This window comes from Onychomys torridus, chromosome X (genome assembly GCF_903995425.1).
Source record: "Onychomys torridus chromosome X, mOncTor1.1, whole genome shotgun sequence".
NCBI lineage: Eukaryota > Metazoa > Chordata > Mammalia > Rodentia > Cricetidae > Onychomys > Onychomys torridus.
The window spans coordinates 15,059,079-15,075,194 of NC_050466.1; the positions used below are offsets into that span (position 1 = coordinate 15,059,079).

The 16,116-nt window shown below is 34.7% G+C and overlaps 1 protein-coding gene across 1 annotated transcript in view; it reads left to right on the forward strand.

Annotated features, from left to right (window-relative positions):
• Slc6a14 (solute carrier family 6 member 14) overlaps positions 1-14,765 on the forward strand; it is a 30,470-nt gene extending 15,705 nt beyond the window's left edge. The window contains exons 8-14 of the mRNA XM_036175306.1: positions 738-966; positions 3,907-4,032; positions 5,802-5,920; positions 6,433-6,532; positions 6,804-6,913; positions 12,238-12,405; positions 13,386-14,765. Coding sequence (XP_036031199.1) covers positions 738-966; positions 3,907-4,032; positions 5,802-5,920; positions 6,433-6,532; positions 6,804-6,913; positions 12,238-12,405; positions 13,386-13,532 — 999 coding nt within the window. The 3' untranslated portion in view covers positions 13,533-14,765. The remainder of the gene's footprint in view (positions 1-737; positions 967-3,906; positions 4,033-5,801; positions 5,921-6,432; positions 6,533-6,803; positions 6,914-12,237; positions 12,406-13,385) is intronic.
• The last annotated feature ends 1,351 nt before the right edge of the window (positions 14,766-16,116 follow it).

Genomic DNA, 16,116 nt, shown 5'->3' on the forward strand with positions numbered 1-16,116 from the left:
CAGATCTCTGTGAGCTCTGTTTATGGTATTCCAGATCAGCCTGGTTTACACAAACCCCATTTTATTAAACAGAAAGAGACGGAGACAGAGAGACATAAAGAGAAACACACACAGAGAAAGACAGAGAGAGAGGGGGGGAGAGAGAGAGAGAGAGAGAGAGACAGAGAGAGAGACAGAGAGTGATTGGTTTCCTAGAAATCAAGTAAAGGAAATAATCCAAAAAGGTAAAGTATGTGAACAGAAATTTTACAAAAAGAAAGTCCTGTAGAAAATCCTAACTTTTTGTAAGTAATGAGTGTAATCAAAACTCTTAATTCAAAGCCCTTAGATTAGGTCAAATGAAAAATTCTGATGAAGTATTGCCAATGTTAAAGAGCAGTGGTTCTCAACCTTCCTAATGCTGCCACCCTTTAATACAGTTCCTCATGCTGTGGTGACCATAAAATTATTTTCATTTCTATTTCATAACTGTAATTTTGCTACTGTTATGAATCATAAAGTAAATATCTGATATGCAGGGGTTTCAACCCACAGTTACTACTGGAATATGAATAAAAACACACGGAAACATTAAGCATTAAAAAAAACCTCATACCATTATTTTCTGTCTTGATGGTTGACATGTCAGCATTCATTTCATTATTTTATACTATGCATTCATATTTACTTGCGAACTCTTTTATATGAGTTAAATTTAAGAGGCTATGTTTAAAACTTTTAAAAAATTTCCCTTACAGGTTTGGAAAGATGCTGCCACCCAGATATTTTATTCACTTTCTGTGGCTTGGGGTGGCCTAGTTGCTCTATCATCTTACAACAAGTTCAACAATAACTGTTACTCAGATGCCATTGTGGTTTGCTTGACAAATTGCCTCACTAGTGTGTTTGCTGGCTTTGCTATTTTTTCTATATTGGGACACATGGCTCATATATCTGAAAAGGAAGTCTCTCAAGTTGTGAAATCAGGTATGTAATTCTAGATGCTCCCAAGGATTAATTGAATATGCTCACTTGTAGAACTCTGGTATAATTTATAGTCAACTATACTTATGTTTAGAGTTATTGTATTTTCTTGGTTCATTTGAAATAATGTATTTTAATATAATAGTTCCTAAAAGATCTGGATACACAAGAGTATTTCAGGGAACAGTTATTCAAGAAGACATCATTGAGAACATTGATAGGAATTCCAGCCACACCCCCATGGTCATGCATGACACTCAGTTATCTCCGCCTAGTCATTTCAGGTTCATACATCCTGCGTAACTCATGCCCCATGGCTACGTGGTCATGCAGTTGCTTGGATGTGACCATGTGATCTATGAGCATGCATGGAATAGCCACATGGGCCTGTATGCACAGGTGTGTGCTGGCCTTTATAAGGCAGGCCCCATGTTCTCCCATCCTCTTTCTCCCATGTCCTTCCACAGGCCACATCACCTCTACCCCTTTCTCTTTGTTTTGATAAAACTCTTGTTAGTGGATTCTGTTATGTGTCGTGACTTTTCCTTGGGGACAAGAGTGCTGCAAAAACCCATCATACACAGTTCAGTTGGTGGAGTGCTTATCAAACATGCACAGTGCCCTGGGTTTTGTTTGCTAGCACCTCATAAACCAGGTGCTGTGTCATGTGTATGTAACCACAGCACTTAGGAAGTTGAGATAGGAGAATTAGAAGTTCAAGTCTAGCCTCATCTACTGAGAGAAATTGAGGCCAGCTGAGGCTATATGAGACTGTCTTAAAATTTTTTTCTTTATTTTTATTTAATCCTTAATGTGAATCACTCAACACAATTATAAGGTTCACATATTATACTAAGCATGTGTTCTATGCTTTATGAGAGAAACATTTATGACCAAATTTTCCCACATGCAATTACAGTATTGGGTTTGAATTTTTAAACTTATCAATGTAATAGGATGATTAAAGTGACTCGGTGTTTAATTGTGCCCAGTTTTCAAGGAATCTGAATAATGAACTTTCTAACCTTATAGACAGTAGTTAAGGAACGTTTACTATCCAGCTAAAGTACAGTGGAAAAAGAATCTTAGAAGTCTTAAACAGGAACCCTCGAAAACTTTTATTATATTTAGTATAATATAATAGAAACACCGATGGAGATGGATGATAGCAGAATCCCTGTATTAGAAGAGATTTTGGAGATCATTTTGTGTCCATTTCCTCATAGTGCACTGGTACACATAAATGCTATGTTATGCATAAGTGTGAATGTTTAGAAACTGATGGAGCCTACATTAAAATCTCATGCTATGAATTCTATTTCTGTCCTCTGGGAAGGTAGAGAAACAGAAAACACTTAAAACTGAGGGTCACATAGAAAAATTGGAAGCTAAATTACAAAGTGCTTTTAAAGGTAATGTCAAATAGAAAATGAGATTCCATCTAGAACTTTATTATATACAACTTTGCAGGTATCAGTAAACTGAAATAGTATTACTCATAATAATTCTGGGTAAACAAATGACAAGATAGTGGAAGACTAAATTCATTCCAGCTAGACATGGCAGTGCACGCCTTTATTCCTAGCACTAGGAAGATAGAGGACTGCAGATTTTTGTGAGTGTGAGGCCAATCTGATGTACCTGAAAAATTCCAGAACAGCCAGGGCTACATAGAAAGACCATCCCAAAAAGCAACAACAACCACAAAATTTCATTCTATACCTGTGTTTTTCTAGATAGTTCAATTTTTCTTTCTTTTTTTTTACAAATTTTAGAACAAGGTGAAGTTAAGCTTTTGTCATTTAAGAAATATGTTCTTCTCCTTCACCAATATTTTTGCTACAGTTGTTGTTTGAGACAGGGAGTTATGGAGGCCAGGCTGGTGCCAAATTCTGTTTGAGGTGGAGGATGACCTTGAACTTCTGATCCTCCCTTCTCCTACATCCAAAGTCCTGAGATAATAGGTGTGTACCATCACACCTCCCATTAATCATTTGATTATGGACTGGATAAAAACAGTTGCTATCTAAGCATAAAAATCTGAGTTCAAATCTCCCAAATCCATGTATGTGTAATGTGTCTATGTATAGTGTGAAAATCTGTAATACCAGAACTCCAATGGAGAGATGAGAGGCAAAGATAAGAAAATCCTTGCTCATGGGCCAACTATCTGGGAATATCCAGCAGAAAAAACAACAAAGATCCCACATTTCAACTAGACAGAAAGCAAAGACCAACATCCAAGGCCATTCTTTGCACATACACACTGTGGCATTTGAATTCCTAAACGAACACATGCACACACACAGACACACAGACACACAGACACACAGACACACACACACACACACACACACACACACACACACACACACACACACAGAGAGAGAGAGAGAGAGAAATTAAAATATTAAAAGATTTAATAATCTAAAACAACTTTCATGAAAAATTGAATTAGCTTAATTCATATCACACATTCACATTAGTGTAACAATTAAAACAGTTTGTATATTTATTTCTTATTACTGTGTATTAGAGAGAAGGAGGAATGGGTGGAGGGAGGGAGAGAGAGGGAGTGGAGGAGAGGGAGAGAAAGAGAGGAAGGGAGTGAGCGAGGGCATGTGCATGTCACAGTGTTTGTGTGAAGATCAGAGTAGGATTTTCAGAAATCTGTTCTCTCCTCCCACTGTGGGTTCTGGAGATCGATCTTAGGTCATCAAGCTTGAGTGACAAGTGCATTTACCCAATAAGCCATCTCTCTGGCCTCCAAGTAAAATATTTTAAGAAGTTAATTGGTAAAGAGTGTATGTCATGGATTGCAATGTCAAATCATGATGGGATTATTAAAGTATATTATATTATATAAAATTATATTGTAATTGAAAACATTCAAATATCAAATTTTCTTGGCAATTAATTTAAAATACAACACATCTTTCTTAGGTTTTGATTTGGCATTCATTGCCTATCCAGAAGCTCTAGCCCAACTCCCAGGTGGTCCATTTTGGTCCATATTATTTTTCTTCATGCTTTTAACGTTGGGTCTGGATTCTCAGTTTGCATCGATTGGTAAGTAATACTTCTAGTGTTAAATGACTGTGATATTTTGTTCCTTTTTTTGTTAATTTGGAAACATCCTGCTTTATTATCATAGTATCTCCTTTTAGGTGCTATTAACAGAATGAATCTTTTGAGTTATTTAAACTTAAAAATTAAATACATAAAAATAAAATATACTTAATTACATTGCACTTTAAACAAAAAACAAACATTAATGCTTTGTTACATTTGCTCCAGACAGATATTTTAGAAGGAATCACTTTTGATCCCTTTAGAGTCAGAATTTTGCATTTGTTTCTTAATTCAATGTACACTATACAAAACAATGAAAAACTGGCTACCACTTTTTCTTTCCTACTCTCTATACCTAGGGACGGTTCCCTGGACACCTCATTTCTCCCTGAAAACTTGGTTCTTCCTTAAGAGAGTTTTAACAAAACTCTCATTTTTTGAGAGGGAATAATTTGGTCCATGTGCATGCACACACATGAGTGTGTGTATGTACACACATATATGAATATATGTATATATGTATGTATGTATGTATGTATGTATGTATATATATAATGTATGACCATTGGTAACAAATTCATATGACTATAAAGTTTATATATGCTACTTTAACAAGACATATGGATCTATTTAATTGATAACATATTACCCTATTGATGGGTAATTTGATTCCTCTTATTAAACTTCTACACACTGCCAGGCAGTGGTGGCGCACGCCTTTAATCCCAACACTCGGGAGTCACACATGTGCTTGCATATACTCTCATACAGAAACACAAATTTCACACAGTGAATGCATTCTTCTTATGTATGGTTCTGGGTATACAAAAGAAACTTTCTGAAGGTATACAAAGAGAAACTTTGAAGCAAGTTTGAAAATTATTTTTATTAATTCTTTGAGAATTTCATACAATATATTTAGGTCAAATTCACCCCTGACTCCTTTGAGATCCACTCTTACTTCTATATCCTTCCAAATTTCGTGTTTTCTTTTTTCTTAATAAGCCACTGTGTCCAATTTGCCCTGCCCATATACATAGCAGGCTATCCACAGAAGCTTGGATGATCTACTAACTGCCACACCTTTACAGAAAACTGAATCTTACTCTCATCTAGAAGTAATCAAGGTTCCTCTGCTTGATTTCCAAAGCCTTCAAAAATGTCAAAAATATTTATTATAAATCTTTTGGCTTACATATTTTCTACTTTTAGATAAGTCCTTGTTTAGAAGACACTATTTTTTCCTTCTTTCCCCCTTCCCCCCTCCTTTTTCTTCCTATCTCTTCATCTCTGCCCTTTTATCTTCTGTCTTGTCTTCCTACTCCCATTCTCCACTTCCTCCTCCTCCTCTCTTCCCTGCCTCCTCTTATTCCTTGTTCTGCAAACTGTCCTCTCTCTTCCTTCCTCTCTCTGTATGCTGGGAACTAAACCCAAGGGCTAAGAGAAAAACCCTTGCCTGGCAGTGGTGGCACACACCTTAATTCCCAGCACTTGTGAGGCAGAGGCAGGCGGATCTCTGTGAGTTCGAGGCCAGCCTGGTTTACAGCGTGAGTTCCAAGACAGCCAGGACTGTTTCACAGAGGAACCCTGTCTTGAAAAACAAACAAACAAAAAACTGTGAGAGAGAGGACCTTCTTGACTGTTAGAAATGAGCAATGCCCACAGTATACTCCCAGTTTATATGTGTAAATTTGATTAATAGATACTGAATTCTGTGATTAGTCTTACCCACTTGAAACATAACAACTCATTTCCCCCTCCTTTAGAAACAATTACAACAACAATTCAAGATTTGTTTCCCAAAGCAATGAAACGCATGAGGGTTCCCATCACTTTGGGTTGCTGCTTGGTTCTGTTTCTCCTTGGTCTCGTCTGTGTGACTCAGGTACAGTATAGCTTTTAACTTCTGTAGACAAATGTTAGTTGGAATATACCTTTAAATCTAAAAAATATGCTAAGATTCAAGGGGGTGCTTGTGATAGGTCCTATTTCTATTTAGGATGCTTTCCACATTTCAGCCATTTTCTCCTTTGTAACTTTGCTAGTACACATTTTTCAGACAATGAGGCCCAATAATGACAATTTTCCAAGTAACAAACTTATTATAAACTGTATATTTCTTGGTGGCTATTACAGAGCTCATAGATAATACATGTCATTTTCACAATCAACTGTTTTAAATGCTTACATTTTGTCCATGTCCTAGTACATAATAAAAAAACTGTTTTTTTAGGTAATTAAACCCATATTTGGGTTTATACATGAAACATACTTTTCATATATTGTTTCAAAATGTTTTCTACATGAATAATTAACAAAAATGAAAAATAGATAAAATATACTTGTAAATAACTGATGTGAGTTTGTTTTTCTGTTTTTGTTTTTGTTTTCTTGTAGGCTGGAATTTACTGGGTTCATTTGATTGATCACTTCTGTGCTGGATGGGGGATTTTGATTGCAGCTATCTTGGAAATTGCAGGAATCATCTGGATTTATGGTAAGTGGTGATTGCAGATTTGTTTAATAGTCTCATACAGTATCATTTGATTCCTTTTCATTAAGATTATGTAATCATCCAATTTTAATTACACATATAATAGTAAAATGTGATCTGTTCAGCAAAATACATTATGAATGAAATGGAATTCCAGGTGTGTGTTTCACTGTTGGCTTTTAGCAACACGTTTAAATGAAGAAGGATAATATGTATGACAGTCTCCATGGAACCCTGTAGGAAAGGGCTCACGGTCTGAAACTGTCTTCTCCAGGAGGGAATAGATTCATTGAAGACATAGAAATGATGATTGGAGCCAAGAGATGGATATTCTGGCTCTGGTGGAGAGCTTGCTGGTTTGTCATCACACCTATCCTCTTGTCTGTAAGTACCAATATACAATGAATCAGGTATCAGTACTCTAACTCATACCTTTAGATGCTAGTAAAGAACTTGGAGCACAATTCCCATTGGTGAAAATAAGTACATAATTTGGGGGATGAATAGTTTTCACTTCCAGTGCCTTCACACTGTCTGAATTAAAATGCCCTTTGTAGTGTTATTTTTGACACCATGAGTTTGAACATTGCCCATTTGAGACAATAAACAGCTCTCTACAGAATTACAAGTATCAACAACTTAAAATGACTGATAGAATAAAAGTATCAGTAGGATAAACAAAAGAAAATAATAAATTTACTCATTCTTTGAAAGATATGGTGAACCATTTCTTAACTTCTCTGCCAGAAAATACAAAGCCAGACAAGAACCAGATGATGTTTTTATTTTTCTTATTTTTTTATTGTTTTGTTTTTTGAGACATGTCTGTGTAGTCCTAGCTGTCATGGAACTTGCTCTGTAGATCAGGCTGGCCTCAAACTTACAGAGATCTGCCTGTCTCTTTCTCCCAAGTGCTGGGATTAAAGGCGTGCACCACTAATGCCAAACCATATGTTGTATTTAAATAACTATTATTTAAAAAAAAACAACATTCAGATACTAATGTGTACTTTTTTAGTTGATGGGTCAGGTATTTATTATCTGAAATTACTAAAAGAAACTCACTTATATCAATACATGCAATGCTTTATATCGATAAATTTAATGATAGACACTACTTAGGAGCTGAGAAAAAGTAAATGATTGTTTCTTGAATATCTTTGATACACAGATCTAAGATCTTCAAAGAACAGTCCAGTAGATTAGGTTCCCGAGTGCCAAAATTGAACAGTTCTCAAGATGGAGAATTACTGTGGTCCAGAGTTAATCAAACAGGTAGAGAATAGCAAGGCTTTGAAGATGTGTTGCTCTCATGACATTCAAAGGATTTCCTAAAGAACACCATGGACTAGTTATATTCGAATCACTTCCATGCCATAATATTTGATTGCTTTTAGATATTTCAGATTTTTGTGTTGTAATATTTGTTATTGCTTTTAGGTAGTGAGTAGGACTATATTTGAATAATCTAAACATTTGTATGCTCTATAGCCTTGCTAGATGTGTTTGAAAGTGTCACTAAATAACATTTTCCTTATTTGAAGTCTTTTCAATAAAATAAGCATCCTGTAAACTTACAAGATCTAAATTCTAATTTCTTTTCTGGCCCTACTGGTGATTGCAACTAAGCCTTTCATTATCTAAGAAAACAGTGGTATTCCCTTTTATGTAATAGAAAATTATGATGTTTTATAGTTCTTAGCGCAATGAACTCCAATTCTACTTATTTTCTGCAAATATTGGAATTTCATTCTTTTTTATGGCTTAATAAATCTACATTGTTTATATTTAACCACAAAGGATTACAAAGTATTATAATACCCTTTATTTCTGGTTTTCTTTTATCTACAGTTTGCTATACGGAGGTGTGGATTCAATTGAGTCTCTTGTCTTTCTTACCTCGTATGCTTATTCTGAGACAGTTCAGGGACAAACATCCAGTAGCATTTCTTTCTTTTCAGAACCTTCCCTTCTTTGTGTACCAGGAGCTTCTGCTAACTACACTTAGCTTTGCAGCCCATGGGCAGATTCAACCACGGAGCAGAATCTCTACATACACAAGGTGGCTAATGTTCAAACCATAAATTTGTTACTGAGATATGTACTAAAGACCAACCTCGCTGTTTTGAAATCCTGCTAAATTTCAAACACCTTTGGGTTAGGTAGAAAGGTGTAGATGATAAAAACCCAGTTTGGCCCAAACCTCAGTGATCCACATGGCACACAGACTTTTTTTTTTTTTTTTTTTTTTTTTTTTTTGTCCACTGAACGTGGTTTGGTGCTGTGTCAGCAATTATCAAGTGTGAAGAGGTGTGTTATATGAAACTGCAGAGGGGCGATTAAGTCTAGATGGTTACTAGTCATGGCCCTGCAAGACTTGGGGAGTAACAACATAGATTCCCTCTTCAATTCTGACACAGGATGAGTCACTGTTTCACCAGATACTATAAATAGATCCAAGACTTGTGAGAACTATTGGCTTGTCATATGATTTTTTTTCATCAGAGTTATGTGCTTTGCCACTTAGATTGGGCTTCTGTTTCTTTTCCCCACACTGGGTAGCTATGTATGGCCCACTCCATTTCACCATGTCATCTTCTGAATCTCTACATTTTCCACCTGCTCTATCACTTAAGTTTTAACCTACAGAGAGAGGGGAGGAGGGAAGTAGTGCTCCTGGTAGGAGTCAGTTCTCTCTTTTTACCATTTAGATTCCAGGGATTGAACACAGTCCTTAATCTTGGTGGCAAGCTCCCTTACCCACTAAGCAACTTTGAGAGGAGTCATTTTTTTTTTCAATTTTCTGATAACATTCTAATCTCCCTCTCTTTGGAATAAAGTAAATTCATTACTAATCTACTCTTCTTGTTTACTTACAATTCTAATCTACCACCTTATACAACTCTGGAAAAGCTTCCCAAAGCTGCAGATATACTCATAATAAAAACATACCTCAAACTCATAGAAATTAGACTCCAATCTTTTGGGGAGTACTCACAGTGGATGTTTCTTTGAAAGTTCAAGAACTGAGTCTCTACAGCATTGGGCACTTCTGGGTGAGAACCCAAATAGACTAAGGCAAAGAGAGTACTATTCCTAGTACTCCTTGAGTACTGGTTGGTAACAGGTTTTGTTTGTTTTTTGAGACAGGGTGTTACTATGTAGCCCTAATTAGTCTGGCATTCATTATGTAGATCAGGCTAGCCTCACACTCTCAAGTATCTGCTTGCCCCTGCCTCCTGAATGCTAGGATTAAAGGGTTTTCCCCATAGAAGGCCTGACTGGTAACTTTTGAAATTAATTTTAAGTTAGCAAATACATGAGTCTTTGTATGTGTGTATACATGTATGATTTTACTTTGTTTTTAATAATTCCCTTGCCAGCTCCAACTGGTTCTCTTCTTTTCACATACGTAAATGGTGTGTTCCACATGCATGTGTGTGGATGTGTATCCATTTGACAGTAAAATATACCTTTATTTTTGGAAAAGAACAGTGTAAGTCAGAGATTAGCTATCAGACCTTCTCCTAAATAGCTTCTTTATTTTTAATGAATTTTGAAAAATATCTAAAAATCATTTGAAATAGTGGTTTTCAAATTTACCAATGCTTTGTCCCTTTAGCACAGTTCCTCATGTGTGGTGAACACCAACCATATTATTATTATTATTTTAATTGCTACTTCATAACAATAATTTTGCTATTAATATGAATCGTAATGCAAATAATTGTGTTTTCTGATGTTTTATCACCTTTTTTGAGGGAGGGTCTTCTGTATTTCAGGATGGCCTTAGAATCAGTATGTAGCTGAGCATCACTTTGAACTCCTGATCCTCCTGCCTCCATCCTTTGAATGCAGAGATTTCAGACAAATCCCACATTTTTGCCACACTACTTGAATTTACATCAAACTTTTTTGGTCAAGAAGAGCCTAGGAGGGAATTGTGCTTTGGTAAACATGTGCCAGTACTACGTGTTTATATTTGAGTTATAGGAAGGTAGTGTCTTGTGTAATGAATAATAAACAGTTGCTGAGGAAGGACAGAAACATATCTCTAAAGTGTACTTTTACATTCTCACTGGATTTTTAATATATATGCTGGCAAACTTATGGCCTAGAATGAAGCCATGCTAACAGTACAATCTCCTTGTATACATACCCACAAAAGGGGTTTTGGATAAGATAATTCTATCTCCTTATATATGTATTAACAAGAGGGGTGTTGGATAATGTAGCTACTTATTTAGTTTTGAGAAAACTCTGTAATGCTTTCTATAGTGATTGTGATCTAAATTTACATTCCAAGAAATGGTATGCAAGGGCTTTTTTCCCATACCCATGTAAACAATTCCAGTATTGGATATATTCAAAGATGTGAAGTCAGTATGTTGTTGCACTATTCACCTAAGCTAAGGAATGAAAACAGTTGAAGTGTCTGCCAAATGATAACTAGATGAAGCAAAATGGGTACTTAGTACAGATACCAGGCATGGTGGCTCACTGGCAATGCAAGCATTCAGGAAGTTAAAGTGTAATGGTTTCTTTGGTTACAGAACCAAACTAGGCTGCAATAAATTCAATGCCAGCCTGGGTTAGAGAGTGAGACTGTATATCAAAACAAGAAAATGTGATACATTTACACACTGAACTCTGTTCAGCCATATAATAAATAATTAGATCTTTACAATTTTGACATGAATGGGAGGGAAGACTGTTAGCATAGTAAAGGAAATATTGCAGAAACTCATTCAGATGAGGAACCTAAATAAGTTATCTAGTTTAAGTGAGAACAGAATGGCAATAGTTAGAGGTCTTGAACAGTGGAGATGGGAGCTGATGAGTAGATACTAAGTCACAGTTCAATTAGAGCAAGACATTCTTCTATATAATTGCATAGGAGGGAAACAATGGACAATAATGTACTATATAATTTAACAATTTATAATATAATGAATTATGAAAATAATTGCCATAAAGAGTAAAGTTTTAAGCAATATTTATCCTGGTATACACATTATACAGTATGCTCATGTATGAAAACTTAATATGGTACTCAACTTATGTTAGTTTTTATACTTTTGATTATCTGTTAAAAAGGAAATGGCTGGGTACAGTGGTAGACATCTTTAATTCCAGCACTCAAGATCAGCCTAGTCTACACCAAGGCAAGCCAGAGAGATATATACAGAGGGGGAGCCTATTTCCAAAAACACAAGAAAAAAAATTAGGCTAGAGGGTTGACTCAGATGGTAAGAGCACTGACTGCTCTTCCGAAAGAACCATGTTTCATTCCCAGCATCCACATAGCAGCTTACAACTGTAACTTGAGTTCTAAGGCATCTGCTGTCCTCTTCTGGTGTCTGTGGGTACTAGGACTGCACATGGTGCACAGACATACATGCAGGCAAAACATCCACACACATGAAATAATACAAAAGAAAAAACATCAAAGGCTTAACAGTAAAACACACCTCAGGTTTATACATTGAATATTAGATCTTTTATTAATAAATCGAGGCTTTAAAATTTTTCAAAGTAAAAATAGAAATTTGGTTCACTTCATATTGTTGTCTTCTGGCTTGTTACCCATTTATCTTATTTCCTTAATTATATATTCATTTTATTGTTTAATAAATTTCAAATTATGACTCATTTATTACACCAAGTCTAATTTTTAACTTGGTCTTTTGAATGCTTAACTTTCTTAGGCCATTCTCATCTGGTCACTGGTGAAATTTCACAGGCCTGATTATGGGGACATTCCATATCCTGACTGGGGAGTTGCTCTAGGCTGGTGTATGATTATTTTCTGCATTATTTGGATACCAATTATGGCGATTATAAAAATAGTTCAGGCTGAAGGAAACATCCTTCAGGTAAGCATATTCAATTCTTATTTTATATAAGCACTTGTGATAAAATGCAGATTAATTATACAGAAGAGATAAGAGAGTACATGGGTTGAAAATAATCACTTTTCCTTCCCTCTGACTATTTTTACACACAATAGTATCATGTTTGACATTATATTATATATGGAAATAAGATAATATTTATATAAATTTGTGTATCTATTTTTATTTTACTATAAGTTTCTTGTAGAAGCCCATTACTCTATCCTCAGGCCCTATTATATTCCTTAGCATGTAGCAATGGTGATCTCTATATTTGGACAGTCACCATTGTGCATGTTAAAAAGCACATGACTGATTTACTTCTATATGTAACCTCTCTTGAATCTTCATCTGGCTATAATACAAGTCCTAGTAATGTATTTAAAAGGAATGAGCTTAAATTGTCTTGAATCCTTTGTAGCCCTTGAGTCATCTTTCTTCAATAGAGGCCTAGGGTAGTAAAGATCACTATTCATACTAGAACAATGACAAGATAGGCTTAGGGAGTTAATTAAAAAAATCCTATGCAGATCCAAGAACAGATCCAAATAAATGGCTCAGTACCTGGAAGTCCCTTATCTCAGTTTTTGAAACATATTCCAGTGCACAATAGTTTAGCTTTCCATCTGACCCTTTGTGAATCTGACAAAATGGATTCAGGAAAGCTGCTTAGAGTGACATCATTATTCTAATGGGCTCATATACCTTCCTACTGAAATTATTCATTATTTTTGGTTTAGTAGAATACTTCTAGTAACAATAACAATTTACTTGACTACAATTTCTTATCCAATTGTGTTTTAAAAATTTAGACTATCACTTCTTTACTTTTCTGTCATTGTTATGTCATTGTTGCTAGCAAAGGCACTTACAGTAGAAGTGTAGTTTAATATTTGCTTTTTTAAATGGATGATAACACTTAAGTTCTAATGCAAGATTTTGTTATTGTTGTTGCATTTCAGCGTATCATAAGCTGCTGTAGACCAGCTTCTAATTGGGGCCCCTACCTGGAAAAACATCGTGGAGAGAGATATAAAGACATGGCTGAACCTGCAAAGGAGACTGACCATGAAATACCTACTATTAGTGGCAGTAGAAAACCAGAATAAAATGTCCCTTTTGAAAATATCTGTTTGTTATATAATGTGATTTTATAGAGTAAGGGAATTTTTTTAATTTATTTGTGTGTTAATCAAGCAGGGAAATGTACATGCCATGCTCAGTACAGGGTTGTAAGTATTTTTTTCACCTAATCAAAAATGAAATATAAAAATGTGAATTTATGAATGTTTAATAATGTGCTTGTGTACCTTTAGGAATAGCTATTTGTTAATACATACAGCCAGTTCTGTTTTACAATGATATTTTGTAAATATGACTGTAATATTTCTTGTTTTTTCTTTTTTAGTATACTGAAGTTTTCCTGTGACCTGATTACTTAGGAAATAGTCAAGCTTTGTATTTGGTGATTTTAAAGACATTATTTGTTTCTGTAGTCTTAATATGCACTTTTCTTTTTCATAGAATGAAGAAACAATAAGTCAATACAGTTAAAGGCAAGAGTTATACAATTAAAGACCTCATGTATCAAAGTCACAAATGGGACCTGGAGAGATCACTCATTGATTAAGAGCAAAGGTCAATTCTCAACATCCACATGGTGACTAATACTGTCTGTAACTCTAGTTCCAGGAGATCCAGTGTCTTCTTCTGATCCCCATGACACTGGATGCATATGGTGTACGTACAATGCAGGCAAATACCCATACACAGAAAATAAAAATGAATCAATCTCTTTTAAAAAAGAAATGTCACAAATATGTAGGGAGAGGGACTGTATATGATATGAGGACTGTTTAATACCTATGACACAAATATGTCTAAACATGTCATCCATTTATTATAGTTCAGATTTTTCTATGTAAACTTTAAAGTTATACTTTTTTTAGAATGAAGTAAGACAAAAAAATGAGTAACAGGTGGCCAAAAAGGGATAAGTCTAGAAAATGAAATATTGAAAATTTGAATACATTTTACCCTTCATAATACCTTTCTTCTTTAGGTTGTATTTGGAATAAAAACATGGCTCATTTAATTTCTATTGAGTTTCAAAACATAAGTAGTTCATTGTATTCTCTGAATTCTAAATTTAATTGCAGAAAGAATTTGGATGAAATTATTACTGATCTGGCATTTTTTGATAATGATATATGTATAACAGATCAAGGGCAATAATCTTGTCTTTTATGGATTCATATTTTCCTAAGAGTAATAAAGTATTCATATATTTATTGATGTTAATTGTCACTAATACAATTTTTATACTCTAATTTCCTCACAAATGATGATACCTTGTGCTCTATTATGTATTTTTGACATATGATTTAAAAATTACAGTTTAAGACTATAAAATATACGCTAAATAGATAGGGAACTTTTCACAAGTCATGCTGAGCATTAGCAGATTACAAGACTAAAATTGTAAGTATCATTTTCTGTGGATGTACATTTGCCTTTTGGTGGAGAGTGAGTCCATTGTTTTCATGAAAATGTAAAAGGAACCTGCCCTTTAATAACCATATACTACTACCTAATTTGTACTTGGCAACTGAGTACCAAAAAGGGAACAATTTTCTCATGCATCAAATCTCCTCCTTCCTTCTTCTTTTGATTAAAGATCAAAGGAGCAAACTGATTAAGGTGTTTCTTTAATTAGTACAAGTAAGTGATTCTGAAAGGAGGTGATATGCAGGCATAACAATAGGCCTATAAGTAATTCATCTCAATAATTCATATATAAGATGAACTTGTTTTGATATTTTGAAGGCTCTTTGTTGATAGATCCAATGGTATGAGCAAAAATAAAGAGATTATGTTCTAGATACACTTTATTTTATCGAATATTATGTGATATAGATGACAGATGAAAGCTTAGAATTATTTTTCTTCATCGTAATTCAATTTGTATTAAAACATTCTCCCATTGTATTTTGGTGCTATTTGAGGGTTGGAGTTTTCACTAGTTAAATATGTGCATGCAAATTTTAGAGGTGACATCTGGAATCTGTAGAGAAAATTTGAGCAGAGAGAGGATATAATGGAAATAAATGCTTTTCAAAATCTAGCCAAAAGGAGTAGTTAAAGGCTTGTATCACTACCTTTATGTGTTAAAAAAAAATAGATCTTAATCACCATCTTAATTTATGGCAAACATATATTGCAGGGTGGAAAATGACAGCTTTTCTTTTCATTTTAAACATTTTAAAAACACTAGTAGGTGGTCATTTGCATAATAGACAACAGCTCCATGTAATTCTCCTCGCTTTGGTTAAACTTGTAGGCAAATGTAATATTAGGCTGTAATCAAGTAGATGAAGATTTTTAAACTTGAGGTTATCATTGCTATTTGTCAGCTATATTTGAACTGGCTTTCCTTTTCTGTACAGTATGCTTCTACATCCTTCCCCTACAATGTATATTAGGCAATGCATGTAAATGATTATTAAAATAAGATGCAAGCAAAGCAGTAAGTGTCTGGAATCTGTATCAGACACTCGTACTCCTTTAAATAATATCTCTTTTGCAAGAAACATCATCAGTTAAATCCCACCACAGTTTTAATCATTACTGTCACTACCATCATTCACAACTCTTGCAGTGGAAATCTTAATTATTTTCACACAGCCATATAGG